Source organism: Zeugodacus cucurbitae, chromosome 4 (genome assembly GCF_028554725.1).
Source record: "Zeugodacus cucurbitae isolate PBARC_wt_2022May chromosome 4, idZeuCucr1.2, whole genome shotgun sequence".
Classification (NCBI taxonomy): domain Eukaryota; kingdom Metazoa; phylum Arthropoda; class Insecta; order Diptera; family Tephritidae; genus Zeugodacus; species Zeugodacus cucurbitae.
The window spans coordinates 51177056-51204862 of NC_071669.1; the positions used below are offsets into that span (position 1 = coordinate 51177056).

Here is a 27807-nt window from a genome sequence, read left to right on the forward strand (position 1 = left end):
CTAAGCCTGCCACGGCTCGAACTGAATGGTGCTCTTCTGTTAGCAAAATTAATTTCAATAGTTCAAAACCATCTCAACTTAAATGATCACAAAATGTATCTTTGGTCAGACTCAGAAATAGTTTTAGCATGGTTAGAAAAACCACCATATACCTGGAAGACCTATGTATCTAATCGTATATCGCAAATCTTAGACTTAGTTGGCCCAGCCAAATGGCAACATGTTGCAAGTGCAGATAACCCCGCGGATCTTGGAACAAGAGGTTGTAAACCACTTCACCTCACCAGCACTACACTCTGGTGGAACGGTCCTACATGGCTAACAGAATCACAAGAGTTCTGGCCAAAGTCTCCTGCTCGGAATATAATACCGCCAGAAAGTCGGAAAATTGAAAATTTTCATATCACTCCCGAAGAGGATGATATTCTTCACCGATTTTCATCATTTCCTAGAGCACTAAGGGTAATCGCTTATATGCACAAATTTACCCAAAGACTTAAACAAAAAATAAAAGGAATACCAAATGACCCTTGCGTGCAACTAACGCATTCCGACTTGCAACATGCTAAAGTTAGTCTTATCACATACACTCAAACGCGCTATTTCAATCCAGAGAAGTCAAAGTTGCTTGAAAAACGACCTCTCGAACAGAGAAGCTCACTTCTCGTCTTAAACCCATTCTTGGACGCTAAGGGATTAATCAGGGCAAATGGAAGACTAGCGAACTCCAGCCTTAGTTACAACGAACGACATCCCATCATTATACCAGAGAAATCCCGTTTTACTCATCTATACCTAATATATCTCCACCAGCTTACAATGCATGGTGAGCATCGCTTGATGCAACAAATGGTCCGACAAGAATATTATATACCGCGACTAAAGCCACAAATAAAAAGAACGATCTTCACGTGTAAACAGTGTACTATGTACAAACACAAGATGCGTACTCAGATAATGGCAGCCTTACCACCTGAACGCTGCAATTATGCTCTCCCCTTTACCATCACTGGGGTTGATTTTGCTGGACCTTTCCAGATAAAGGCCTCAATGTTAAGGTCGTCCTCTTTTAGAAAAGGGTATGTGGCTGTCTTTGTATGTTTCACGACAAAGGCAGTACACCTGGAGCTATGTTCAGATCTGACTACTGCGGCTTTTCTTGCAGCATTTGCACGCTTTGTCGGACGACGCGGATTTCCTTCAAAGATAATGAGCGACAATGGAAAAAACTTTGTCGGAGCCCAAAGAGCCACAGAGAAGGAGTTTATAAACTTCATGAAAGAAGTCTCGCCTGAAATTGTCAATAAATATGCACCCCAAGGGATCGATTGGCAATTTATACCCCCATGTTCTCCACACATGGGCGGACTCTGGGAATCAGCAGTAAAAAGCTTTAAGTCCCATTTGAAGAAAACGGCAGGTAATCATAAATTCAATTATGAAGAGTTTACCACACTACTCGCTCGAATAGAAGCCGTACTCAATTCAAGACCCATATCACCCCTCTCGCAAGATCCCTCCGATTTCACCGCCCTCACGCCAGGCCATTTCCTCAGAGGAGCTCCTCTTCTCGCCATACCTGAGACAGAAGGAGACTCACTTAATTTAACAAATCGATGGGAAAGAATCAAGATTCTCCATCATGAATTCAGTCAAAGATGGAAGGAAGACTACCTCAAAGATCTTCATAAGAGACATCGTTGGAAGACCACCCAAAAGGAACCCAATGCGGGAGAATGTGTCATCATCCAGGACGAATGCCTACCTCCCACCGAATGGCGGCTAGGCCGCATCGAAAAGGTTCATCAAGGATCCGATGGTCACATAAGAGTTGTCGATGTACGAACGCAAACCGGCATATTAACTCGACCACTCGTTAAATTATGTTTTCTTCCAAACAACGAAGAACAACTTACACAAAAACCGCAAAATCAAACACCAATTTAATCAAAATTAATCAAAATCAATACCGCCAATTCACTCGCAAAATCCGAAAAACAATCGTTCACAATTCGTATACGCAAACAGAAATTCAAATAAGCAACGACGCTCAACGGGATTGAGGGCAGTAGTTAACACGTTACAACAGCTTCAGCGGCTTCTAGGCGATTAATCCGCCTAGGGGGGCCGGGATGTTCACATGACACAGCACCTTGTGACATCACCCGCACATCACATCACACACCACGCCATCAACACTCAGCACACACACAACACAGCGTAACAAACCACTCAGCACACACACAACCCAGCATAACAAACCACTCAGCATGCAACACAACAACCACACAATCACCAACGTTCATCTCATTTATTCAGCAAACAAGTTTACAAAAGGGATAGCCCACAACGGGATCGTCCTTCTTTTCGTTTTCGCCAGCGCCCTTAGTGGTTCGACCGATAAACCCGATCAACGTGAGAAATAGCCGTCCGCGACCGTGGTTTCGTGTGTGTGTGCAACGTCAAAGTGAATTTTTTAACCTTTTTCTTAACTGAATTAAACAAAATTATTATTGTGAGAAATAGAATTTAAAATTAAAATTAAAATTATAACGATATTGGAATCAGTGCGTTTTCTTTCCCCCTTTCACAGTGCGTTCAGTGTCCTCTACATTTACGTAAGTATCTAGTATATCTGGTGCATATACGTGAACAAACTGTGACGATCGTTTCGTTCCCTATTCGCCAGACATGACTTTTTGTGACATTTTCCTATTTCCAAAAATAAAGAGAATATTAAAGGACCGTCGTTTAAGGAACATACGAGCAATCGCCGAAAGAGCCAAAGGATATCCCAAAAAATAGAGTTTGAGACGATTGGAAGAAGCGTTGTCATAAGTGCATAATATCGAATGAGGACTATTTTTAAGACGAAAACATTAATGTAGACGAAGGAATAAACTTTTTTTCGAAAACGAAAATTCCCGTTATTTTTTGAACACACCACATATATTAAATAAATAAGTGTAATTGATTTACATTTTATATTCTTTATAATCCTTTTAAAATATCCATACAAAATAACTAATTACTAGTAGAATCTTCACAACAATAAAAAACAGAACAGTTACATAATTACTAAATATACCATTTAACCCATAATATTACAATGTAAAGAGGTATGTAGTCTCCCCTAGATACAGACAAGTTATATTGTTGTCTACAAACAGTGAATTATTTTATTGCATCCGTAATCAATTTCCGTTACTTGTCTCATCGCGTCGCTTCAGTTGTATGCTTACCGGCCGACTGGGTTTGTTGATTAGCAGCGTCCGCACACCTACCTTGTCTTCACCGCCCATCCAAGTTACTTCGTAGTTGCGCAACAACTAACGAATGAGATGAAAATTTCATGCAAATTAAATACAGATTCATTTCAAAATACAGATTTCAGTCTGTGCCTCATTGATCATTGGGTACTTACGCGTAACAAGAAAACAAGTATAATTTGCTCAGCCATGCGACGGGCTATACAGGCGCGCATGCCGTGGCCGAAGGGCAGGACCAGGTAGGGATGTACAGCTTGATTGCGATGCAGCCAACGCTCCGGTTTGAATTCCAGCGCATCCGGGAAGTATTTCTCCAAACGACATGAGATCATATTTTGTGTTACCACAACGGTCTGTAAAGAAATTTAATTAGGAAGATGAGTCAGTCTGCTGCCTTTATCCAAAACCTCACCCCTTTCGGCACATGATAACCGCTCAGCACCAGATCTCTGTTGAGTATGCGTCCAACGCCGACTGAAATCGGATTCAAGCGCAAGACCTCTTTCAGCACCGCACGTACGTATGGCACATCGGCGCGCAAGGCATCCGCTGAAAGGGGTGTCTTTGGCGTGGCCAACACACGACAGGCTTCCTCCTTCAACTTCGTCTGCACTTCAGCATTCCTGGCAATGTGATATACCGCAAATGCCATAGTATATGAGGTGGTATCGATACCTGCTAACAGTAAATCCGCTGCCATGCCGACTACATCACAGAGATCGAGATTGGGATTCTTGAGGTATTCTTCAATCAACGAGCTGCGCGACATGGTGCCATCATTGTTATTGCCGTCGTCGTTTGTTTTACTCTCCTTGAAGTACGCCAGCTTTTGAGACACCAAATCGATAGCAACGCTCTCCATATATTCTTGCGCTTTGCGTAATCTACGATATTTGGGCGTCTCGAAGTGACGCCATAACTGCAAACCTTGATCGGTGGGTAAAATGCTGCTATTCGTTGTTTCCGCAGCGCGCATGAGCTTGGTGGAGCGTGAGTTAGGTAGCTGTTCTTCGGGTGAGAAGGCATTTAGACGTTCATCGAAAGTCATCAGGCAGGTGACTGTGTTAGATTGTCGAGATGTATGAGTAAATATTGGGTATTATATAATTTTGGTTGCCTAAATTCATCAGACTTACGTTCCAAATTCAAGCGCGCCAATTTTGGTAGTATGTCGAAGCTGTCATTCAATGGTAGATGCTCGAGAAACTCTTGTGCGACCAGATCCAAGTCGGTAAGAAAGCTGCGCACGCTCTTCGGTGCGCTGATCTCCTTTTGCAGCTCCGAGCGTAGGTGCCACCATTCTGCGCCGTTGCTGTTTAAAGGAGAGAAGATTTGGTTAAATCATTAAACGTTTCAAGTAACTCTCTATATATGTACATACGTTGGTAGCAAGCCCGCCGAACGATAGATGTGTGGTCGATCTTTACGATACTTTTCCAGCGCCAAATGACTGCGTCGCTGTGGATAATCGCGCTCATTCAGCAGTGTCGCAATATCGTTCGGATCATATAACCACACAATATCCTCGCCTGGTATCATGGTCTCACGCACGATCGGTCCATATTGCTCGTATTTATCGCGTCCCGCTTTATGCAACTCCAGCCATGAGTAACGTCCAACCAACGGTAAATACTGATACAGAATACCAAGCCCGAATGGTCCACGCGGTCCGGGTATATCCTTATAAGGCTTCGCAAATCCCTTTGACGTTGCACGCTCCGCTGTAGACGAGAGATATCTCCTCGTAAGTGCACTGCTGATTATTCTAGCCATGCTGCCTTGCCCGAGCACACAGCAAGCGCACCCAAAATCACAGCTTGTTACGTTGCCGATCAAGATCAAGACCGCTTAACACTAGAGCGTCACAGTATAAATGAATTTCGGTTAACGAAAACATTGCGGAATAGCGTGAAAATACCATTGTTTCTTTATATTGCCTCACTTGTAGAATGATTGATCCGCATATAATTGGTGTTGTGTGTATCCAAGTTTGAGCCCATAAATAAATGCAAACCGTAGCAAAGTAAAGGAGTTAAGAATCAATCTATATACTCGTATATATATACATTTATTTACATATATTTCCCAGAGTTAGTTAAATATGAGAGCTAGCGTTAGCATCCACAGTGGTGCTCACTTTGTTGATTTGTGGAACTCATTGTTGATTTAAGCGCAGCTTGCCTTCCACTAAAGCGCGTAACAGCACAAATCAGCTGTTGAATAAATGCTCAAAGCTTACGGTATGTAGGAGTAGAGTATTTCTAGCGATTTAGTGTTTCGTCGGCAGTACTGAAGCTTTAATACCCTACTTAGCATGAAATATTGAAATGGTACATGTGTGAAATCGGTCTACATACACAGCCTACTGTCATAGAATAGGTTTTCAATGGTATTAAAAGCAATATTTATTAAATGTGAGAGGCTGGAATTGTTGGCTGCTGAAAAGTTCGGTTTTCAAAGTCAAAATCTGAAGCTGTAAATGAAAGTTTATTCAATAATTTTGTAGAGTATCCAAATTTGGGAACATATCAAGCCCATTAGAATATATAATATGTCTGTCTAGTTCGAAAGAAGCAATCTATTGTTGTAGGTTCTATTAATTGCCAAATGTTGAATACAAATAGTTCCTAACTATATTATAGTTGTAGATATCGAGGAGGGCGCCAAACTGTGGTCTCCGCTATAACCGCGTAAGCGGTGTCTACGCCAGTCAAGAAGAAGATATCGAGGTCTATTCTTTTCGTCTTGGAATCAGTTCCAACGCAGTCAAAAAAGTATGTTTTTCCTTTCTTTCTCAGTCTCTCAATGATTCACCATAAAACTGCTATAGATCGATCCACTCAAGAAACACTTTCACTACTTATCTGCTGTTCCCAAGATAGCTGACCCTACAGAAATGTCACTCATATTTCTCTATATATAAAAATGAATCTCCAGTAGTTCTTTCATTACTTAAAGCTTATTGAAAGGATAAGAAGTGAGAACATATATGTATATACAAACCTGAAGAATGGAAATGTCAAGAATCATTGGAAATATCAGGGATCATTCTTCTAGCTTTACATTTAATTCGGTTAATTACAAAAAATTTCTAAAAGGTCTGAAATATAATGAACCAAATCCAAAACTCTGGTATCCTCCACAATTTCTGAAGTTATTAACAGGCGATTTTCTACTGCTATTTGAAAAATTGGGCTCTTAAAAGTATTTACAATAAATTAGTAACTTAGAAATCAAGAAGCCTTGACCATCCAAACATAACGACGGCGGGCCATACATAATTCGAACCATGATAATGATTTAATAATCTCTGGAATAATCTGTTAAGTTTTGCTTTGAATTCCCAACCATAAATAGTTTCAAGACAGACAACATTTGTATACAGATCAAATGCGATTAAATTTAAAACTAAGATCAGAAAGATACGAGTCAGTGTATAATATTGGGAAGGAATAACCAAACTTCAGAAATTCCGAAAGCGTTCTTGTAACCGCGTTTATAGCGAGTTAATTTCATTAATTTATTAAAATAATTAAATATTTATTTCTAATTTTTGGCTGCAGTCTAGTCCGCCTCACTCCGCCTTCTTCTTGCTGCCATTTGTTTTTTTCGTTTTACGCTTCAGACTTTTCTCTTTGTCCACATTCTCAGTGGGCTTCTTGCCCCATTGTTCCCTTAACTGTTTCAGCACAACATAAGCATTCACCAAGAACATTACCAACATGAAGAGCAGCACAGACATGGCGTCCAAGGAATGTAAAACGAAGAAACCCGTTTCAGCAACTGCCTCCGAGTAAAGGTAACCGCTTTCATTCGGGTGCGCCAAGACATGCTCAATCCACCAGAGTGCCTCATCGAGCGCACTTTGTGGCCGATTACGAAAAGCCACCTGTCGAGATTTCGCATTCTCTGTGTAATGTGGCTGCGTAGCTAATGCTGAGATGGCGCTTTGGAGCTGTTCAGCGCCAGCACTTAAATCCACGCTTAGGCCGATGCCCAATGACTGCACGCGAGTGGCGATCTGTGTGGTATTAAAGATAATAATTATGATTACTGTAGATAGTGTTAGTTGTTATAAGAACTCACACTTGGTGGTTGCAAGTTATTCTTTATTGCGATGATAGGTACTCCGTGGTAGAGCGCCTCCTGCACTTCCATATGACTGCCGCCGGTAATAACGCCAATTACTTTGTTTTGTGCTGTAAGAGAAGATTTTAAATTAGGCTAGGGGTTTTGGATATGAATTCGTCTAAAGAACTTGGGACATCTGCTTCAGACCCTTGGATGACCTTATAATACACTTACACTTCAAATATTTTCAAGGAAGGAATTTCATGTATGTATTTAGAGAAAATATAATCTATCAATAGAACTTCTGAAATAAATGATTTGCTGAGAGGCCCTCAAGTCGTGATATTGGAAGTCGAAGAGAACCAGCATATACACAATAATTTCGATAAATTTGATAATAATAGGCGGATACGGACCCGAACTTGTGTTAGGAGGAAAAATGTCATCACATCATAAAATTCCCCGATTTATAGCGATTAAAGCAGCTTCGGTATTTGTGGAATTATGTTCTCTGTTGTAGAAACTACAACTATGGTTGGGATTCGATCGCGGCTCATATTATCAAAGGTTCTTCAAAATATAGAATTTAAAGCTTAGTCCATCAAACAGAGATTTGTTCTTAGGTAAAGTACTCACCCAAAATATTGCTCTTCTTCAACCATTTTCCCACATAGAGATTTTTTCTGCCAGCCGCGGGTATCATAATCTTCTTTACACCCCAAACAAAACCATATTCAGGGAATTTATCGACAACACTGAGTACCTGCTCGATGAGTGACGATGTTAAGAGTTCAGCGCCAATATTGATAATGAAGACACCATCAAGTGAGTTGTCAATGAACGCTTGCATCTCCACCAAAAGCGGCCGATTGATGTTATCAAATTGTAGGCCAGCGACTTGAATAACATTCGGCGGCAACGAGTGCACATAATCGAACGCTGGATGACTATTAACCAACGCGACTTTAACACGCTCGTTTATGCGCTCAAAAGTGGGTTTTACATGAGCTGTCAGCAATGCCTCATGCCGTGCCAGAAGAGCCTCTTGTACGCGCAAAACCGTGAACTGACGAAAGCTGTAAGCAAAAGAGAATGTGAAAAACAAAATATTTGTGAGCAAATATGTTTGTTGTTGGCGCTCAGTGGCGGTGACTCACAACTGGCCGGCGGCATAGATCAGTGTGTTGTGTAGACGTTCGAAGAAATTCATGCGCATGTCGTGTGAGCTGGCGAAATGTGGCACAGTGGCAGGTTGCAGCTGCGTGCCAGGCACAACCTGCAGAAAATCCGGTGTGATATGCGATGCACTGACTGCCACAATGGGTACCTCCTCGAAAAGCTGTGTCAGTGTCAGCAAACAGGAGTGGCCATATGTGGCATCGTAGATGATCACGTCAAACGGTTCCTCCACGCCCGAGCCTCTAGAGAGTGCCATAAGCTCATCCAGTCCACTGGATGAGAGCACACTTTGACAGATTCGCATCTGTTTGTCATACCAATAGTGGAGGCGCTCGAAGGGATTCAGCCACGCATTCGCCAAGCGACTGGGCGCGTTATTATTGATGGCGTCCAATACTCCCTTCACCTGCTCCAAATGAATTTGTGTGAACTGTGGCGATTTCGAGTGCAATGTACTGCCGCTGACTAGCGTCACTTTATGGCCGCGTTTAATTAGACCCCTGATAATCGCATCGTGCCTACGGGCGTATGCCGAAATGAGTAAACAGAGAAATTAAAAATAAAATACACACAAACACAATTTAATGTAATCGCAATTGTTTTACACTCAAATATACCAAATTTGTTGATCCGGCGCTATAACCTCGACTAAACTGAGTATATTTGCGCTTTCTGCGCTGTTGAGCACATGGCAGAGCGTCGTCACGAGCAATCCGATTGCAAAGTTTCTGAATTTCATTGCGTTTAAGTTGCGCACAAGTCGAGCTGCCAAATATGCACTTTCTGTGGGACCCGTTTCACTACTGAAATGTTTATCACGGTGCGCCGGTACGTGAAGCACCGGTGTGGAATTGCACAAACATCAGAGCTCCAGTGTGACGGTGGTGGCAGTTAATGAGAGCCTATCTTATCGTCTTTTTATGTGTATTTATGGCTTTTGTTGTTGTGATAAGAATATAGCGTTTGTGGAACGTATGTGGAAAATTAAAGCGAAATCGCACTTTTATAAGTAAAAAGAGCGGTTAGAAGAGCGTCAGTGAAATACTGAGAGCAGAAGAGCGTGAAATAAGTCATACGAAGTGAAATTGAGAAGCGTGCGAATTACACGGTGCATTATACCATATATTATGTAAAAATATAGATCACTGCTTGTAGTATATATTATTATTATTAAATATATGTATATAAAATTATAGTGATCTCTGTTAGAGGCTTCTCCTCTTAAACATTGCAGTTACACGTTGGGTTATTTGTCTGTTGAGTGTTTATAGTACCGAGAAGAGCATATTATCAATAATTTGACTTTTCCAACTTTTATTAATATGGATCGCGCTTATCTTGCATCTTGATGTCATTCAGCTAAAGGGAATTCCCAGTAATTCTAAGTTGTCTTTTAATGACTTTAGGAATTGTAATATGTGTATGTCTGTATATTTCATTTCATTGAATTTGAAATCTTTTGAATCTGTAATTCGTTCGCTTAATTAGGTTAAGTTAGGTTAGGTGTAGTGGTTATCTGCCCTCGCACCAAGGCCCATTGTGACTCACCGGGACTGGAATCCACTAACATTAATATCCTCCCTGAACTACCCTGTGGTCTTGATAAAGTTTTAATATTAATTAGAATATCTCATTTTAATTACTGAAAGCTCTGAGATGCATCTTTTCACAATTTAAGTTCTTATTTTTTATAGTGAGGGCCACTTGAGCATTGTTGCTATTTCTACATCAACAAATGACTCTTCTATTCATGATATAGGTGATAATTCGACAATACTCAACTACTCTATCTACTACTATCAAGCTGGCGGTATTGAACATTTTGTTTTACGGTAAGTTTTCTTGGTTATAGCCGGTTTTTACCCATACTATGGGTACGTTTTCACGGTATTCCAAAGATCGTCAAAGTGTCTCGCAGGAGGAGGCTCTCTCTAGGTAGTAGAATAAATAATTAGCAAGAAATATATTTTCAAAATGTTTTTCTTGTTTCTTTAGTGGCCATTTTTGAAGGCTGTCTGTCAAGTTTGTCTCTTTTAAGGCACGGTCTACGGACAGTAAACTTTTTAGATTAAACTGCTAATGTCTACCAAAAAAAATATCAATAAGGCTGATATTTGTAAGATTGTGTTTTATGGCTCTATAATACCATAATTAAGGCCATAATGTTCTATGGGCGCTGTCCTCTGGTGGAGGTCACTCGGAAAAATCACACTCGCTTAGCAACTGGAACCAACAATGCCACCTTATACGTGGCACCTGTTGATATTTCTGGCTGGTACATTGCGTCAAAGGTCGACATCAGACTGAGAGACGCTGGTACATGAAAGGTCTCAAACAGGGGCACTGTGAAATCCTCCGTCAGTCCGCTTCCATCGCTGATTACTTGGACACCGGAACCGTCTCCTAGCGGTTTCTTCTCTGCGCACATGCCGTGTGCTATATGGGAGGGGAGAAGCCGATGGAGAAGAGGTGCAGTAAGCTTTTTCACGGATGGATCGAAGCTCAGGGAGAAGGTGGGTGGGGGAGTTTTCTGTTGGAATCTCTCAATCAATACAATTATTAGGCTACCAGACCACTGCATTGGTCCGATTGGCACTCATGTATTGAGATTAGGGATCCTGGCAGATCCAAGCTGTTCGGAGTAAATCGAGGTGAATTCATCGAAGGATTTCCTCCCCCAATGCCCAGCTTTTGCAAGACTGAGGTTGGAATACCTTGGCAGGCTCCCCTACGGCGAACATAATTGGCTGGAATTGATATTAGCCGACTTAAGAATTTTGTAAAAGATTCTAAGCATTTTGCCGAATCATAAGGATGGTTTTGATCCTTTAGGAGTTTATTGGTATCACAAACGACAGCGCCCTAAGCTATTCAAGTGAGATCTTCCTGCAATTGCAGAGATCTACCTACGAACCTAACCTAACCTATGCTGCATGCTACCTCAACGGGCGAATTTCTATACATACATACATATCTACCATATGTACATATGTACATCTGTATATTACATAATACCAATATTCATACATGTATGTATATAGTATTCATCTCTCATTATTTAAATCTGAACATTTATATGAAATTAAATATTAAATATTATCTTCCTATAAATAACGGTTGTAATTAAGTATTTCATCATTGAGTACTTATGTACATCCTTATGTGCTACTTTCTTTTGCTACAAAAACAATTACCTGCTTTACATTGGAGATAATAAGGAAATGCACAGAGTTTATTAATTTTTTAATTACACAATATTTATTATAGCATTTACATACATATACATATTGAACTTGCAGCATTTTCTCATAACATAGACAGTTTCCCGGCAACGGATGTTCATTACATATACACAACTGCATACAAACATACATATGACGTAATAAATTATTTTATTAAATGATTTAATTTAATTTGTGAGTTAATAGGCAGTTAATATAGTTATAGGAGAGCAGAGCTTAATGAAAGGCTAGCTTATATAAATTACAATAAACAACTATTGGCCAGGAATTGCAGTGAGAAAGTGCCTACGCAGCTTACATATACATATATATATTTTTTTAGTATGTACATATTTAAAATTTAATGAAATTATGTTTATAATTACAAAAATACATTCGTCACTCATTATTCATATCGTTGTTGTTCACAAGTTAATACGCACAAAATTACAATACAACAAAATACGCAAAGTGGTGTGAATTAAATAAATAATAATAAAAAATATTAAAATTAAAATAATAAATATAATAAAATAAATTAAAATAAAATAAAATAAATTAAAATAAAATAAAATAAAATAAAATAAAATAAAATAAAATAAAATAAAATAAATTAAAATAAAATAAAATAAAATAAAATAATATTAAATTAAATTATTAATTATGTTAAATCTATAGCTACGAAGGGAAAGCTAATATAAATTATTTCAACTACTTGCTTGCAGTTTTATTGCACTAATTACTAGAGCTAATTTATTATTAATTACAATTTCATTAAATTTTTATTTTTAATAATTTTTTTTTAATAATTATTTTTTAATATTATTAAATATGTTAGTCGCTTCTTGTTTAAATATATAACTTTTTTTGTTAATATGGCAAGATTAATACATGAATGTGATTTCGTTTAAACTAACTGTAGCTCGTTCGTTCGCAATAACGAGTACTCTCGGCTCAGAGCCCCTTACGATTCGTTACAAAATACATTGTAATCATATAAATTAATTATTTTATAATTCTCTTTAAATAATATGTATATATATATATATCGAACTAACACAGACACATACGAATAATATTCACACATATACAATATAGATTTCTATATGTATACGCGTGAACTCGTTGAAAATACAAACAATGCCCGGCAAAAAAAAAAAACTGAGGAGTATGCAACGCTGACTTCTTCACGGCAGTTTTGACTTTAAATAATTATAATTCTATTAAATATTTATAGGTTTGCTAAACCATTACACCAATATATCCACTCTTTGGCTAGTTACACGCTGCTTTGGATTGGTTCGTTCCTAAGATATTTGGTGAATCAGACAACAGCTGCACTATTTCAGTGGTCAGCTTACGCCAGACATTGTTTATATTTCGTTTACGTCTACAGTTCCCGCATCAGACGACGGCGTCGTACGGTGCCGCACCCAGACCCACATAACGGTTATTATTTCTATGCACGAAACCGCGTCCCGGTGATGCATTATAGTAGACCACGCGGCGTATACCGAATGGATCCACATAACCAAAGCTACCGGCACGTTTCTCGTCCGCAAATTGCTCCTCTTCGTGGTATTGATGCGGTAGGAAATAGCGGAAGCCATTAGCCGTCACACCGACACCGTCATACGGCACCGCTGGTCCACTTAAACTATTCGCAGCTGACGGTCGTTGACGCCGATGTGTTGTCGGCGGCAATGGTGGCAGTAAACCGTCTTCCAGCTGATTGATCTCCAAGGCATTTGTCGTGGCGGCTGGCGTGGACGTGCGTTGGTAGTAATAACCTTGTGCGTTCGGCGCGCTCTCACCTGCTGAGGCGGCCGCAAATGGTGCGGGTGTTGAATAACCGGCAGCTTCAGCGGCTGATATCGGCGCTGGTGTTGTGTCGTAGACCGCAATCGGACGCAGACGCTGGCGTGTGGCGCCTCTGCTCAGCAACGGTGGTTGCATATCGAGTGCGGGCAATTGTGGCGCGGCACTATTAACACCCTCACGTTGCGCCTGCGCTGCGTCTTGATTGTATTCGGTGAGCGAATTGCTGGCGGGTGTGTCGTAAGGTGCTGCTAATGGTTTCTGTACGCGTTCGCGTTGTCGCTGGATAAGGCGTGGCAGTTCATCGGGGTAGTGATCGAAACCCAGCTTGCCGGTGGGTTGTATATTCGCCGCCTCTGCGGGGGAGAGATAATTTAATTTGCCATCGTACGCTTCCGAAGCTGGATCGTGTGGCACGATGGGTTCGCTTATGATTGGCGGTAGTGGTGTTGTAGTTGTTGTGTATGCAACAGCTACATGTTTCGCTGTTTCCACAGCATTAACACTAGCGGTGTTTTCGCGCAGTCCGTTGCGACCATTAACTAGCACACCACTCTGCGCTGGCGCTGATTTTGTCGATTTGATGGCATCCTGAAGGGTTAAAATAATATGTGTGAGTGAATTTAAACACAAAATGATGTCATTTGAACTCACCTCAATATGTCTGTCATGACCCACAAACACTGTCTTCGACTTTAATATGCGATAACCGTCTTTATCGGCAATATAGTCTTTCTGTCGTAAAAATCCAGCGGCGTCTATCCAAGCTTCAGTGCCTACAAAAGTTAATTTGGGATCTCATTGTTATGCATACTTTGTATATATGTTTCTATGTAATAGAGGTAAGCACTTACCCACAACGGTACCATCTTGGAGACGTCTCTCCTTACGGAACTGTCCATTATCCGTTTGAAATCGAAAATAGCGTTCCGGTCCTTCATCGGTCTGTATATGATATTGGCCATCGCCCGGAGAACCCCACGAGCCCTCCACTACCACATATAGTGAAAGCTGCAAATGAAAATAATTTTTTTTTTTAATTATTATAAATTGAAATAACAGTTATAGTAGAACAGATTTAAGGAAACTTCTTAAATAAATACAATCATATAGAAATTATTATATATTCGTATCACTTCATATTTGTAGAGTTCTCTTTTATAATGCCCATTATATTTCTGCATCTTTGTTCCCAGCAGAATATATATAGGTCCTTAAGGGAAGTTCAGTTTGCAGAAAGTGTATACAAAGACCGTTTAGAGTCGATTCGACGCCGTTCGCAACAACTTCGGCAAGATCTTAATTGTGCAAGAATTGAAGCCACTCCACCTACCCAATCGACATCGCTTCGCTCTATGGGCTCTTGAAAAGTTTCAAGAAGATATGACGTTTTCGAGCCAAATTCTTTTCAGCGATGAGGCCCATTTCTGGCTCAATGGGTATATAAACCAGTAAAATTGCCGCATTTGGGACGAAGAGCAACGTGAAGAGATTCAAAAGCTGACATTCAACCAGAACAAACAACAATTTGGTGTGGTTTGTGTGCCTGTGGAATCATCGGTCCATATTTCTTGAAAAATGATGCCGGTGAGAACGTAACCGTCAATGGCGACCGTTATCGTGGCATAACAACCGACTATTTGATGCCTGAAATTGATGCTCGTGATCTCGGCGACATTTGGTTTCAACAAGACGGCCCCATTTCTCATACATCGCAGCATTCAATGGACTTATCCCTGTGGGGAAATGTAAAGTCTAAAGTCTTCGAACGCTTCGATGGAGCAAAACATCACGCATGTCATTCGCCAGTTACCAGTCGAAATACTCGAACAAATCATCGAAAATTGGACTCAATGGATGGACCATATGAAACGTAGCCGCGGCCAATATTTGTAAAAGATAATATTTGAAAAATAAATGCCCAATGATGTTATTTCGAATGATAATAAACATTTCCCATAAAATTTGAATTTTCTGTGTTTTTTTTCTTTAAAAATGTAGGGAACCTCGAAATGGTCTACCCTTTAAATCCATTAGTTATATCAGATTGTTGTACGAATGGCAGTCAAAGACTTCAATTACTTAATCAGGCGTTTCAAATATCATGTTACTTCCAGAGATTGTTTTTTTGGGATTCTGGTAGTACCCACAGACAAAATTAGAGAACGTCGAAAATATGTATACCAAATGGTAATCCGATATTTGTAGATTATTAAAAAAATATGGTGAAAGATGAGGATCAAGGTATTGATGAGCCTGAAAAGAGTGATTCTGGAGGAGAACTTTTTCGAATCCAGTTTTTATTTCAATTTTGCGCATCTATCATGCAAAGAACGAAGCTAAGAAGTAGTATATATTATATTTAGATAAGATATTTAATAAGCTTTGATATAAAAATCCAGCCTTACTAACCACTCCCAGAGACACATCACCATTGACGACGGTAAACAACACCCAATCGATTACTCGTTTATTGCTAAGAAACAAATGTTTATCGCAATTAAGCAAACCTAAACAAACTTCGAAAATCAGAAAAAAAGAAAACGACAGCAAATTCAATTTGAAAAAGATTTACAAAAACAAACATACATACATTTATTTTTAGAAAATTTCCGAACTAACGCCAATAAAAAGCTAAAATGCCCTCTTTAGCAACGACATCAATCAGTTCATTTAAGTTAGCACGTTTTAGTCGTCCACTGCGTTTCAATGACCCGATTGTGCGCGAGCAACCCGAATGCTACTCCATACGAGCATCACTCATAGACTACATACGTCAAGACCTACAGGAGTTATCGCGTCGTCTGTTCTATCAACGGATATATATATTTGCGAAGAACAAATTGGATGTAGAGCCACCGTCGCTACACAGTCGACCGACGCCAACAGTACTGCCGACACATGGCGGTTCCTACCGATCGGGCAGGCGTTCAGTAATCTCAGTGACATCGGCACGACGAGATACGCTCGATTTTAAAATACTCCTACAGATGGAATTGCAACATATATTAATGCACGATGCTGAGAATAGTATATCTGGCGATAAGCCCACCGGTCTGTTTCTGTATATGGGCGACTATTCGTTGTTGATGTTCGAATGCGTTGAAGATATTGTTGGCTCCTTTTGTAACCAATTGAGTGCCTTCGCTGATAAATATTTCTACGTCAATAAAGTCTTTCTCACCGAAGATCGCACTGGAGAGGTAAGTAAGTGGCTAAGAAGGCAGTCAATTGTATTCTTTATGGAAGCATATTCTTCATTTTTTTTCAGACTTATTTTCAAAATTTCCATTACCGACGTGCCATACCGATTAACATTAACGAAAAGTTTCCGCCAAACACAGTCACCGACGTGGAGCTAATGAGCCAACAACACTTAACGATTAAGGATAAATTGCACGAGCTGTGTACCACGCTCGCAGAAGAGATACAGCGTGGACAGGAGTCTGCTGTACATAGTACATTAAGCTCTAATAAGGGTACATTCACTTTGTGGCGAAACAGTCTTGATTTCGGTGAAGATCTAACGCCAACCACATTCAATAAACTCTTACCCGAAGTGCAGCGCATCGAATTGGTGCTGAATTGCAATCGTTTCTACTGCAATGTCCAACGGCGTGCTTTAATGTACAATTGTATACCCGGCGAGTTGGATGAGAAGCTGCACACTTGGCCTATACCATACAATTATACACCGATCGGTGTGTTCTGGCATTCGCCATACGATGTTAACTTGACATTCTCGGATTATGGCAAGAAGGAAGAACAGGTGCAGGAGAAAGGCTCTGGTTCGGAGGGAAGTGAGGAGAAGGGAGCATAGTGAATGCGTAATTTTTTCGGCAGAGAAGTTATAGCGAAACAACAAAAAATAAAGATCTTAAATAATTCCTTCTTCAATTAATTTTTACTGACTAATTTAATAAACATCTAAAACGACCGACGGAATAAGATTTTTGGCGAATAAGGATTTGGTATGATTAAAGCTTAAAAAAATAATTCGTTTAATAACAGTATCACGACAATGATAAACCTCCGAATATAAAACTGTCACGAAAAAACATCACGAAATTCACCAAACCTCATAAAACTGGTAGATCGCTTATTTTTTCGGATAACATAAAAACATCTCAATTAAGAGAGAGAGAAGTCTAGAGTTAAATGTCCGTAGATGGACAAAATTACTATAACCGAAAACCCTTAAAGTGCTATAACTAAGCCGTAAATAAAGTTATCAAAGAAAAATTTGGTTGAGAGAATCACACTACGGAAGAGCATATTTGGATCCCCCTTTGGAGCCCGGCCCCAAAATAGGTTTTTTGAATATATCTCCCAAATCACGTAAACCTAATAAATCAAACTTATTGGACACATGTCTCTTTCGCATTCAACGTCATGAAATTGGTTCAAATCTAATAATAACTGCGCCCACACTCCACTGAAAACTACTAAAAGTGCGTTAACCCACTAACGAAAAACCTCAGAAACTCTAAATTTTACAGAAGAAATGGCAGAAAAGAGCTGCACTCAGATCGGTAAAAAAGGAAAATGGGCGTTGCGTCACCCACTTTTGAGTCCAAAAATACCTCGGGGACTACTCGACCGATTTCAATAAAATTTGGTACATGCTACTTTTTTGATACCCTGATGTTGCTGATGAAAAATGGGCGAAATTTTTTAACAACCACGCCTATTTCCCCACATAACACAATTTTGTATTTCATCTGATTCGTTCCTTTACATATATATAAATTAAGCACCAGTGAAAGTATAGGAACAAAACTTCATATAAAGATGACATTTGAGGGATGACACCTAATTTTCTCTCATTAAAAATTGGTGAAATCGGTCTATAAGTTTTAAGGCCCCAGATATCGCCCATGAGGACTTCAGTTCCAATGGATATTTTTTTTACCGAAAATATAGGTAAATATCTCAGATATTAAGAAATTCAGAGTGAATCTTTTGCTTCTATAATAATAATGTGCCTCTGTACCAAAAATGATTATAATCGGGTCATAACTTCCTCTTATTGGGAATATACCTTATATTCGGATTATAAAAACTTCCGCTGGGCTTTATAACGCATCTATCGGTTAATATGTGAGATATCAAATTTAAGTGAGCATAGGGTCTTGGATATAGTGTACCTTGGTGGTGAAAATGAGTGAAACGGTTCAGGAATTACCTCAGGCCTCATATACTATATATGATTGTTTCTTTATTCTAGTCGACTTTATACCGAATATGTAGGTTAAATTGTATGTTCCATAATAAAATAACAGAAATAAATTGCGAGAGCATAAAATGTAACTTTACACACGAACTTAGACCTTCCTTTTATGTTTTTGGTAAAGTTTCTTTGTGAAGTAATTATTGTTCAAAATCAGCTATTTTATTTGAGTGCCCTTTTTTAAATCGAAAAAAAAAATCATTGCCTTTTTTGTGTTCATTATTAAATTAAATATTCCTTCCAAGTCATTGAAATTATGCAAATGTGTCTTAAAGAGTATATTTTATAATTTTTGAGAATCATGAGAACTCAAAAAACTAGTGAACTCATTCATATATCTACAATATGCATTAACTGCAAAAAAAACAAGTAAGGAAAGGCTAAGTTCGGGTGCAACCGAACATTTTATACTCTCGCAATTTATTGAACAAATTTTAATAAGATAACACCCAAATTTACCTATAAATTCGGCACAAAGTTTAATAGAATAACGAAAATGTCCTATATAGTGTATGAAGGCTGAGGTAATTCCTGAACCGATTTCATTCATTTTCACCAGCACTTAATTTCGCAAAGATATAGTATCTCACATATTAACCAATTATAATATAATTATGAAGATTAAAGCCCACCGTATTTTTGAAAAACCTAATTTAATAATTTTTGGAACAGAGACACACTATTAGAAGAAAACAATTTCCTCTGAATTACATTAAATTATCTAAGAGATTTACCAATATGTTCGGTTAAAATTTACACTTAGGCGCTGAGTTCAATATGTCCGATATCTGGGGACTTGAAAAGTTATAGTCCGTTTTCGACAATTTTTTCACAAGTGAAGCCAGAGATGATATGTACTATTTGTGTAAAGTTTTATTCCGCTATCTTCATTGGTTCCTTACGTATACATTATAAAGTGAAGGAATCAGATGGAATTCACAATTGTGTTATATGGGAAGTTGTCGTGGTTATGAACCGATTTCATCCATTTTTTCACATGTGTCATCAGGGTGTCAAGAAAATATAAAGAAAAAAAATCTGAGTGCAGCTTCCTTCTGCTATTTCTTATGTAAAATTTAGTGTTTCTGACGTTTCTCGTTAGTGAGTTAACCCAGTTTTAGTCATTTTCAACCTAACTTTTGTATGGGAGGCGTGGTTATTATCCGATTTCTTTCATTTTTGGACTGTGTAAGGAAACGGCTGAAAGACACGACTGCAGAAAGTTTGGTTTATATAGCTTTATTGATTTGCGAGTTATATACAAAAAACCTATTTGAAGGCAGGGTCACGCCCACTTTTCCAAAGAAATTACATCCAAATGTGCCCCTTCCTAATACGATCCTATGCTCCAAATTTTATTTTCATAACTTTATTTATGGCTTAGTTATGACACTTTATAAGTTTTTGGTTTTCGCCATTTTGTGGGCGTGGCAATGGTCCGATCTTGCCCATTTTCGAAAGCAACCTCCTCAGGGTGCCAAGGAATACGTGTTCCAAGTTTCATTAAGATATCTCAATTTTTACTCAAGTTATCCGTTGCACGGACAGACGGACGGACGGACGGACGGACAGACAGACATTCGGATTTTACTCGTCTCGTCACCCTGGTCATTTTGATATATATAACCCTATATCTAACTCGTTTAGTTTTATGACTTACTACTCTCTTTAGCAACTTTTGTTGCGAGAGTATAAAAATGCCATCGAAAATCATCGTGGCATCATTTCGGACATAACAGAAGCTCTTAACAATCCCAGATCCATTCATGAGAGGACTAAATACATTTGTGTTAATGCTTCACAAAGCTAACAAACCTACCTTAGAAAATTATATCATGCATATTGTTGCGTAATGACACTTATATGGTCAAATTTATTATACCATTCTTACATAAACAATTCTTTCTTTAGCTTCCTACCACTTATTTGCTGCTTATTTAGCGCGCACATGAAGTCAGTTATCAGCTAGGTTATTTATTTCTTTACTTATTTTAAATAACACAGGCTGTTTTTTTTCGATTGCTTAACAAACGCCATATAAAGTGCGACATTCGATTCTGGTTCGCCTACTGTGTGGTAAACAATTTATTGCCGACTATCTACCCACCACAGTTGGTTGGCATGTAAAGCCATTAAAATACTTTTAATCAACAGCAAAACATGACAACCAAGTGCCTACTCGTATTTTTTCGATAACTCTTTTTTTTATTTTAACTGAATATTTAGTGATTGGAGTTTGTTTATATAAAATATTTTAATTTATTTTTATATTTTTATATATTTTTAAAATATTTTTTGCATTTTTTTTTATTTAAAAATTTGAAGTACATATTTAAAATAGAGATAATAATTGAAATAAATACTAAATATCACTTGTTTTCAACACTCAAAAAGTATGATTTCCTATCACTTAACAGCTGAAGATCCAAAGTGTCAGTTCAATGTCAAATCGCTCATACGACGCGTATAACACGTTAATTCAAGCAGATCGAGTTAAAAAAAAAAAAAAACCAAAATTAATATTGTATTTACTAATGTGCTCAATGAGCCATTCACCATTCACTCAGCAGGCGAGCTGATCGCACAAGCGCTCATTCACTCAAACATTTAACGGTATAATTTAACGTTCAATTGCCCATTCATTCACAAAGAAGTAACAAATTCATTGTTGTTGTTGCTTTTGTATTTATTTCTTTTTTTTCAACATTTAATTTGCTATAAAAGTAAGTAATTGCATTTTGAACGCTTGATGGCTGTTGTGACGTCAGCAAGTGGACAAGCAGCTATGGAAGATGCGACTAGCAGACCAATAACAACAACACATACACAACAAGAGTGACAGGGTCGAGATCAACGACAATGTTGCGAGCAAAGTGCCGAAAATGTAAACAAATAAAAACCGGCTGTCAAAAGCTGAACAACAACAACAACAACAAAAAGGTGACAACAACAAACAAACAAATAAGCAGATGTGCTTGAAGAAGTGCCGCCAAAATGTGCCATTGGCAACAACATAACGGAAGAGTGCTCGCTGTGGTCAAGTGAGCGAGGTGAGCTTGAGCGGCGGAAGAGCGAGACGCAAGGAGGTGTGTCGTTAGCCGTTTGCGAATGTAAACAAAAAACTGTGCAGACTTTATGACTTTGAGTCTGCAAGTGGTGAGTGTGTGGTTATACTTTTTTTCATATAGTGGCGCCAATGGCAGCTGAAAAAAAAACAGCAAAAAGCAGCAACAATGCGCACGATTGCGCCAAAAAAGTCAACCAGTTGTTGCGCTTCTGCGGTGGCTATTTGCTGTTTTTGTTTGTTTAATTTTATTTTATTTTCTCCATTTTTTTCCACTCCCAATTGTAATCATTTCCGTTTGTTATGAAGATCACAGTCAGCGATTGCGATTCCGATTGCATGTTGCAGTCGTGTAACAACAACAACAAATTGTGATAATAAACAAGTTCAGCGTAATGCGAAATTACGCAAGCGCTGTGTTTGTGGAATATTGATGGGTGTTACAACAACAACAAAAAAACATGGAAAAAATGGTGAAAATACATGAGCGCAGCAGCAGCATTGAAAGTGACAGTGACAGCGGTTGTCGGTACTCATAAATAAAACAAATTACAAAGGTTTAAAACGTAAAATGTAGTATTGTGATTTATTGTTGTGTCTTGTTATCAGCTGTGCGATTTTTTAGTTATTATTCATAAATTATGTCGTTGATTTGTTGAGCAAAAACAATTTGATTTGAATTAAGTAAAGCAAGCACGTTTAAAGTCGATTTATTTAGTTCAAATTTTCGCTCTGGATTTCACTTAAAGATCCGCATTTCGCATAGGGTGCAGCAGCTAAATTATTTAGCAAGCATATTAATTATTGGATGTTGTTGTTGTACCCCTGTCCACACTTTTAAAGCAAAATCATGTATCTCAAAAATTTAAAAATTTTTGAAGAGACTTTAATAAATCTTAAGGCCAAGTAAAGTAAAGTAGTCTCCATGCTATTATTTTATTCAAATATATTTTTAAAAATAGTTTAAGCATAATCAAATGTTCAGTAAAAATTTATGTTTATCCCTCCGAATCGGTGGGTTCAACCTTTCTCTAAAATGGCTATTTATATATATTTTCTGAAATATGTACACTGCACACATTTGGTATTTGACCCCACACATCACTTTTGATTGTCATTACTTTGGAGTTATAAACAGAATGTCTATATCGAAACCATCAAGAGCTGCAAAAGCAATCTCACTTACCAAAAAGCGCTTCTTCCGGCTGAAGATGCTGAGTATATGGCACAGAAGCACAGCCGATGATAATATCCGGCGCAGTGGCTCAACATATCTCAGTGAACCTATAGGATATGAGAGACAGAGTCTACAGTACCGAAATTATTCAATTCGATATTAGCTCGTGCTAGTAAAAAGAGAAAGAAGCCGATACTTCTTGGAAAGTTCAAATTGAGAATTGCTTCGCTTCAGTTGGTGTTTAGAATTTCTGTCTATTTTCGAACGACGATTTTTCGACAATTTAGTCGATTATAGAGATTTCTTAATTATTATTATCAATTTAATAGGAGATTTCTCCTGATGTTGCCAGTTGTATCATGCACATACTTGTAATCCTTTTCGTGCTTAAAAAATCTAACTTGAAGTAAATTACAGAAAATATTAAAGATATAACGATCATTCAATTAAGACGCTTAAATTTGTGGTTTAATGTAGCTCCAGTTTTTCTAGGAGCACATAAGGGTTAAATTACACATATGTTATTTTTATTTTTAATTTCCATATGTTGTTTCAAGTTTTCTTCATAGCCACCAGCTGCAATATTGCAATCACAATATTTACGAGTTGAGTTCATTGCACGCCACGCCAAGTGGAAATGAAATGTATTTTCATATGTCTCTTTTCACATGCTACCTGTCATCGCACGATAACAGTAGTGGAAACTGGAGAAAATTACCATTTATCATTTAAATTATTACCAATGTGGCATAAAGTGTAGTAAAGTGACATAAAGCAGTACGCTTAACACAAATCATATGAATAATATCAGCGAAAGTGGAAATTGTATTTTACTCTGCGAATGTATATTTATCGGTACGATTTTATTAATTAGTTTCATATGCATACGTATATATGTACATGCATTGAAACATATAAGCCAGTATTCATATTTAACTAAGCTTTTCAGAGCTTTTCCCGTGAATTTTCGGTTGTTTTACATTTTGGGTTACATTTATGTTCGGATCTAGCCAAGAAAAGTTTACCTTAGAAAATTCAATAGTGTCAAGACGTAGTGTAGTGACTCTTAATTTAATGGCAGGAAATATTTTGCCTTGTCTTCCTTCATCACGATATCCATTCAATTTGGTTCTTTACAAAAATTAGTGAAATCATCCTGACCCCATCAGAACATTTCAATTGGTTTAATCTTTCATATAAAATTGTCCAACTGATTTTGTGACTGATACGTAATAGTAAGTTTTCATAGTCAGTGAATATATTGGTTGACAAATATCTCCCTTCCGCTTTTTTGACCTTTATTCAATGCTTTATAAATGAATATCGGATTTAGTTCAAATGTGCGCCGTTTCGTTCGATAATCTATTTCCATGCAACTTCATACCCCTCTCGTAGAAGCCCCCATCCTTATTTGTGGAGAACTCGCACAGCCACTTTTCACAAGCCTGGTAATCACATGGCGCTATGTTCGGGCTATATGGTGGATGCGATAAAATCTCCCATCCGAGCTCCCGTAGACCCGTACACCCTTTCTGTTGGTCAATTCTGGACGCTTCTGGGCGATCGCCTGCTTCACCGGCTTTCGGCCACGACCGTTTTCGCTTGATATTGTCGTATATGATCCATTTTTCGTCGCCAATCACCATCCGCTTCAAAAATGGGTCGAGTTCGTTCCATTTCAGTAGCATATCTCAGGCGTTGATTCGGTCCAGAAGGTTTTTTTGCGTCAAATCATGCGGTACCCAAACATCAAACTTTTTTGTGTATCCCCTGAGCGATGTCACAAGATGCCACATGCTGGAACTCGATGTTTTCCATGTTTTCAACAGGTATTCGTCGTCACAGGTCTTCCGCCGGCTGGCTTATCCATGATGTCGTTTTCAACCGCTCTGAATCGTCGAAACAATTCCTCGGCAGTTCGAAGTGATAGAGTACCATCCCCCAAAACACCATTAATCTCACGGGACGTTTCACAAGCGCATTAGCCATTAACAAAGGAAAAGTTTAAAATAGCTCGAATTTCGGCGTTAGTGAACTCCATGTTTACACGTCTATAACTGTTGAACGCAATATCCAAACTAATTATCCATAGCCTCGTTTTGTAGGTTTGTATATCAAGACCAGGCCAGACACGAGCTCTGTAGCTCGCTTTATACAAGTAGTATAAAATTTCATAATAAAATTTCATACACTTTCCATTTCGAATTCTCACTACTGTGTTTGAAAAGTTCTATAGTTAATCAATTTGAGCTACTTAAATGAAATCAAAATTCTGTAATCTTGTGTACTAGCATAATCTGGAGTATTCTCTATAAATATCACCAGTTTCGCTCTTCGGTTTTGATATAAAAGGCTCGGCGCACGACAAAATAATGCAGGGAAAGGAGAATGAATTTAAATATACATAGGTAGCAACCGATTAGCAAATTGCTAAACGATGTATTAATGAAGATGCAATGATCTTAATTTTACTGCTTTGTAACCCGTACAACAAGAATAGTACAGATCAGACATTAATCGATGCGACTTCGCTTACTCGAAGAGTGTTATATTCAAGTATTTAATAAGAATAAGCTAATAATGGTTTAATTAGTCTAATGAATAAGTAAAAAATATGATTTAATTTAATAATACCTCTATAAAGTAACAAGAAATGGCAAAACCAAAAATGGTTAAAAAGGTATGTATTAGAAGAAATATTTATGGAAATAATAATATTTCATGAAAAAGCTCTTGTCTGGTAGGTATTCCTATGAATCACAGGAAATCTAATTTAACGTAATTTGCTGCTTAAACCGAGTGCGACTAGTTAATGCGAGCTAAATTAAGTAATTTGATGTGTCGTGTGAACCAACCATAATTGACATCATTTGCTCCATTTACGAGTGGCAGAATTTATACTTAATTTGTATTTCCCAGAATGAGAAAAAAAATTAATTACAATAATAGGGAACCATGTTGTAGTTGCAACCGTAAAACAATTTTAATTTTGCTTTAATTCTTCGCCAACCCAAAAACTGATTTCATTTCCTTATTTGCATTTTTTATGATCCAAATTATCGAATTTGCTAATTCCTTGATATATTATTTATATTATTGTAATTCATTACGAATTCTGACAGTTAATGTCAAAAAACAACAACTATTTTGGGGAGTCAATTTAATTTGTATTGGCATTATGTGTCATTGCTTTTTTTCTACGTTTTGCCCGCCAGCGCAAAAACCCCAAGTAGATTTATGAGGTCATCAGCATAACTCACTTTTTGGACTGTCTAATTAGAGACTTTTACGTTCCGGGCGAACATTATTGTTCATATTTCAACATTATTAGCATTGTATTGTTCTACTATTGAGTTGTTGACAACATTGTTTAGGGCAACAATGGCCGGCCTGGCATAAAACAGTAAACGACACAAGACGCGAGCGATCGAACGAAATTTGTGCGAAACCACGAAAATAGCGAACGAAGGCGCCGGAGGGTTTGTACATACATATACATGTGTAGCATGTGTGCATTTATGCCCCGCGAGCTTACGTAATCGCAAGTCACGCAATAGCAACAAATCGAAAAGTTTTGACTTGCAAAATTACGGCAAAAATAAGTGAGCTCAGCTCAGCTACAGATACGATAATCTGTAGCGCATATTTTTACAGTTCAGGATGTGTGTTGTTGGCAAATTACATATATGTTGTTGTTGTGCTGAGAAAATAAAAAAATTGCAACAACATGCGAAAAAGCTGCACCGGACAAACGGGCTTTTCCACACACAGCGCACGCCAAAGTGGGCAACGGTCAGCGCGTTCGTCGGAAGCAGTCGGCAGCTATCAGCAGTGGTGTAGGCATCTGGTAATTGGTGTCTAGTGTATGTGTGTGTGTTTGCTCCAAAAACCTTTGCAATATACATGTTGCTTGTGTAAATGCACACAGGTGTGCTTGCAAGTAAGGCCCACACTGCCAGCAGACGAACATAAAAAATTGTTTTGTAAAATTACACCTATGGCTGCAGCAAATATCGCAATCGATGCAAAGTATATTGCAGTGCAGCAAAAATTTGCTTCAAAAAGCTACTAAATTAATGTAGAGCATAAATCACGAGTTTTGTGATTATTATTTTTTACCCAAAAAAATGGTTTTAGATGTTGCAAGCTCTACTTCAAAATATTTTCATATTTGCCGCAATGCAAACTGGCACTCCGCAGCTGATTTCAGAACTAAATTATTCTCGTGAAAACAAATTAAAATCAAAATCTTTGCATATTTGTAGTGATGAGTCCACATATCATTAGTGACACATCTCATGAGTATTGATATTACTCATACGCCAACGTGTCTTCCTACGTTCTTAATAATTTTACTTTTAGATTGAAGCATGTATTACTATTCTGCCTGCATGGCGGTAGAACAAACAACGTGCCTTAATTAAATAAAGAATCTCAATTGCGCATAAAGTTGTTCGTAAATATTACTTGATATAATAGATTCGTAGTTTAAGCGTTTGAGAAACTTTTATTTTTAATTAATAAGTATATTTGGTTTCGTATTTGAGATTCAGCCTGTCCCTTTCAGTGAATATATAGATTTGTATAAGAAATTAAAATATTTTTTAATCTATTGATTCGGCGTTTCTCTCTCCTATGCATATACAGAGTGACAGAAAGCCTTTAAGGGGGGATCCTGCTTTAGAGGCTTCAAAAAATCGATTTTTTTTGCGTAAACCTATCCAAGAATATGTCTCCAAAATTTCAGAACAAAATTCGGATTATTTCCGGAGATACAG

The 27807-nt window shown here is 38.1% G+C and overlaps 4 protein-coding genes across 6 annotated transcripts in view; 1 reads left to right on the top strand and 3 right to left on the bottom strand.

Moving 5' to 3' along the window:
• Positions 1-2970: 2970 nt before the first annotated feature.
• Positions 2971-5411, bottom strand: LOC128921823 (cytochrome P450 302a1, mitochondrial). 2 transcript variants are annotated; one of them, XM_054230302.1, is made up of 6 exons: positions 5212-5411; positions 4651-5123; positions 4406-4581; positions 3682-4328; positions 3425-3622; positions 2971-3329 (listed from the first exon to the last, which is right to left on the bottom strand). In XM_054230302.1, exons 2-6 carry the CDS (start codon positions 5040-5042, stop codon positions 3195-3197), a joined length of 1548 nt encoding a protein of 515 aa, XP_054086277.1. In that variant the 5' UTR covers positions 5043-5123; positions 5212-5411; the 3' UTR covers positions 2971-3194. The 2 variants fall into 2 exon arrangements, with proteins under 2 accessions (XP_054086277.1, XP_054086276.1); XM_054230301.1 differs by having other exon boundaries at positions 5188-5411.
• Positions 5412-6750: 1339 nt separating this feature from the next.
• On the bottom strand, positions 6751-9375 carry LOC105210436 (UDP-glycosyltransferase UGT5). Its single transcript, XM_011181393.3, has 5 exons — positions 9137-9375; positions 8498-9037; positions 7977-8416; positions 7356-7468; positions 6751-7290 (listed from the first exon to the last, which is right to left on the bottom strand). The coding sequence occupies exons 1-5, from the start codon at positions 9256-9258 to the stop codon at positions 6844-6846; spliced, it is 1662 nt and encodes a 553-aa protein (XP_011179695.3). The 5' UTR covers positions 9259-9375; the 3' UTR covers positions 6751-6843.
• Positions 9376-11750: 2375 nt separating this feature from the next.
• The window catches only part of LOC105210435 (uncharacterized), a 53238-nt gene continuing 37181 nt past the window's right edge, over positions 11751-27807 (bottom strand). For both annotated transcript variants that reach the window (XM_011181392.3, XM_054230303.1), the window contains 3 exons: positions 14413-14569; positions 14213-14334; positions 11751-14149 (listed from right to left, as the gene is read on the bottom strand). In XM_011181392.3, the coding sequence (XP_011179694.2) occupies positions 13145-14149; positions 14213-14334; positions 14413-14569 (1284 nt within the window). In that variant the 3' untranslated portion in view covers positions 11751-13144. The remainder of the gene's footprint in view (positions 14150-14212; positions 14335-14412; positions 14570-27807) is intronic.
• LOC105210433 (uncharacterized) lies at positions 16069-17495 on the top strand. Its single transcript, XM_011181391.3, has 2 exons — positions 16069-16761; positions 16830-17495. The coding sequence occupies exons 1-2, from the start codon at positions 16198-16200 to the stop codon at positions 17376-17378; spliced, it is 1113 nt and encodes a 370-aa protein (XP_011179693.2). The 5' UTR covers positions 16069-16197; the 3' UTR covers positions 17379-17495.

Bases quoted from the DNA above. Each gene is read 5' to 3' on its own strand.
- LOC128921823 (XM_054230302.1), bottom strand. From the start codon at position 5,042: ATGGCTAGAATAATCAGCAGTGCACTTACGAGGAGATATCTCTCGTCT. The intron at 4,329-4,405 runs GTAAGTCTGATG...AATCTAACACAG, and splicing joins GGCGCGCTTGAATTTGGAAC to TCACCTGCCTGATGACTTTC. The intron at 3,330-3,424 runs GTAAGTACCCAA...CTCATTCGTTAG, and splicing joins TACTTGTTTTCTTGTTACGC to TTGTTGCGCAACTACGAAGT.
- LOC105210436 (XM_011181393.3), bottom strand. From the start codon at position 9,258: ATGAAATTCAGAAACTTTGCAATCGGATTGCTCGTGACGACGCTCTGC. The intron at 8,417-8,497 runs GTGAGTCACCGC...TTTTGCTTACAG, and splicing joins ATCTATGCCGCCGGCCAGTT to CTTTCGTCAGTTCACGGTTT. The intron at 7,469-7,976 runs GTGAGTACTTTA...CTTCTCTTACAG, and splicing joins GAAGAAGAGCAATATTTTGG to CACAAAACAAAGTAATTGGC.
- LOC105210433 (XM_011181391.3), top strand. From the start codon at position 16,198: ATGCCCTCTTTAGCAACGACATCAATCAGTTCATTTAAGTTAGCACGT. The intron at 16,762-16,829 runs GTAAGTAAGTGG...ATTTTTTTTCAG, and splicing joins CCGAAGATCGCACTGGAGAG to ACTTATTTTCAAAATTTCCA.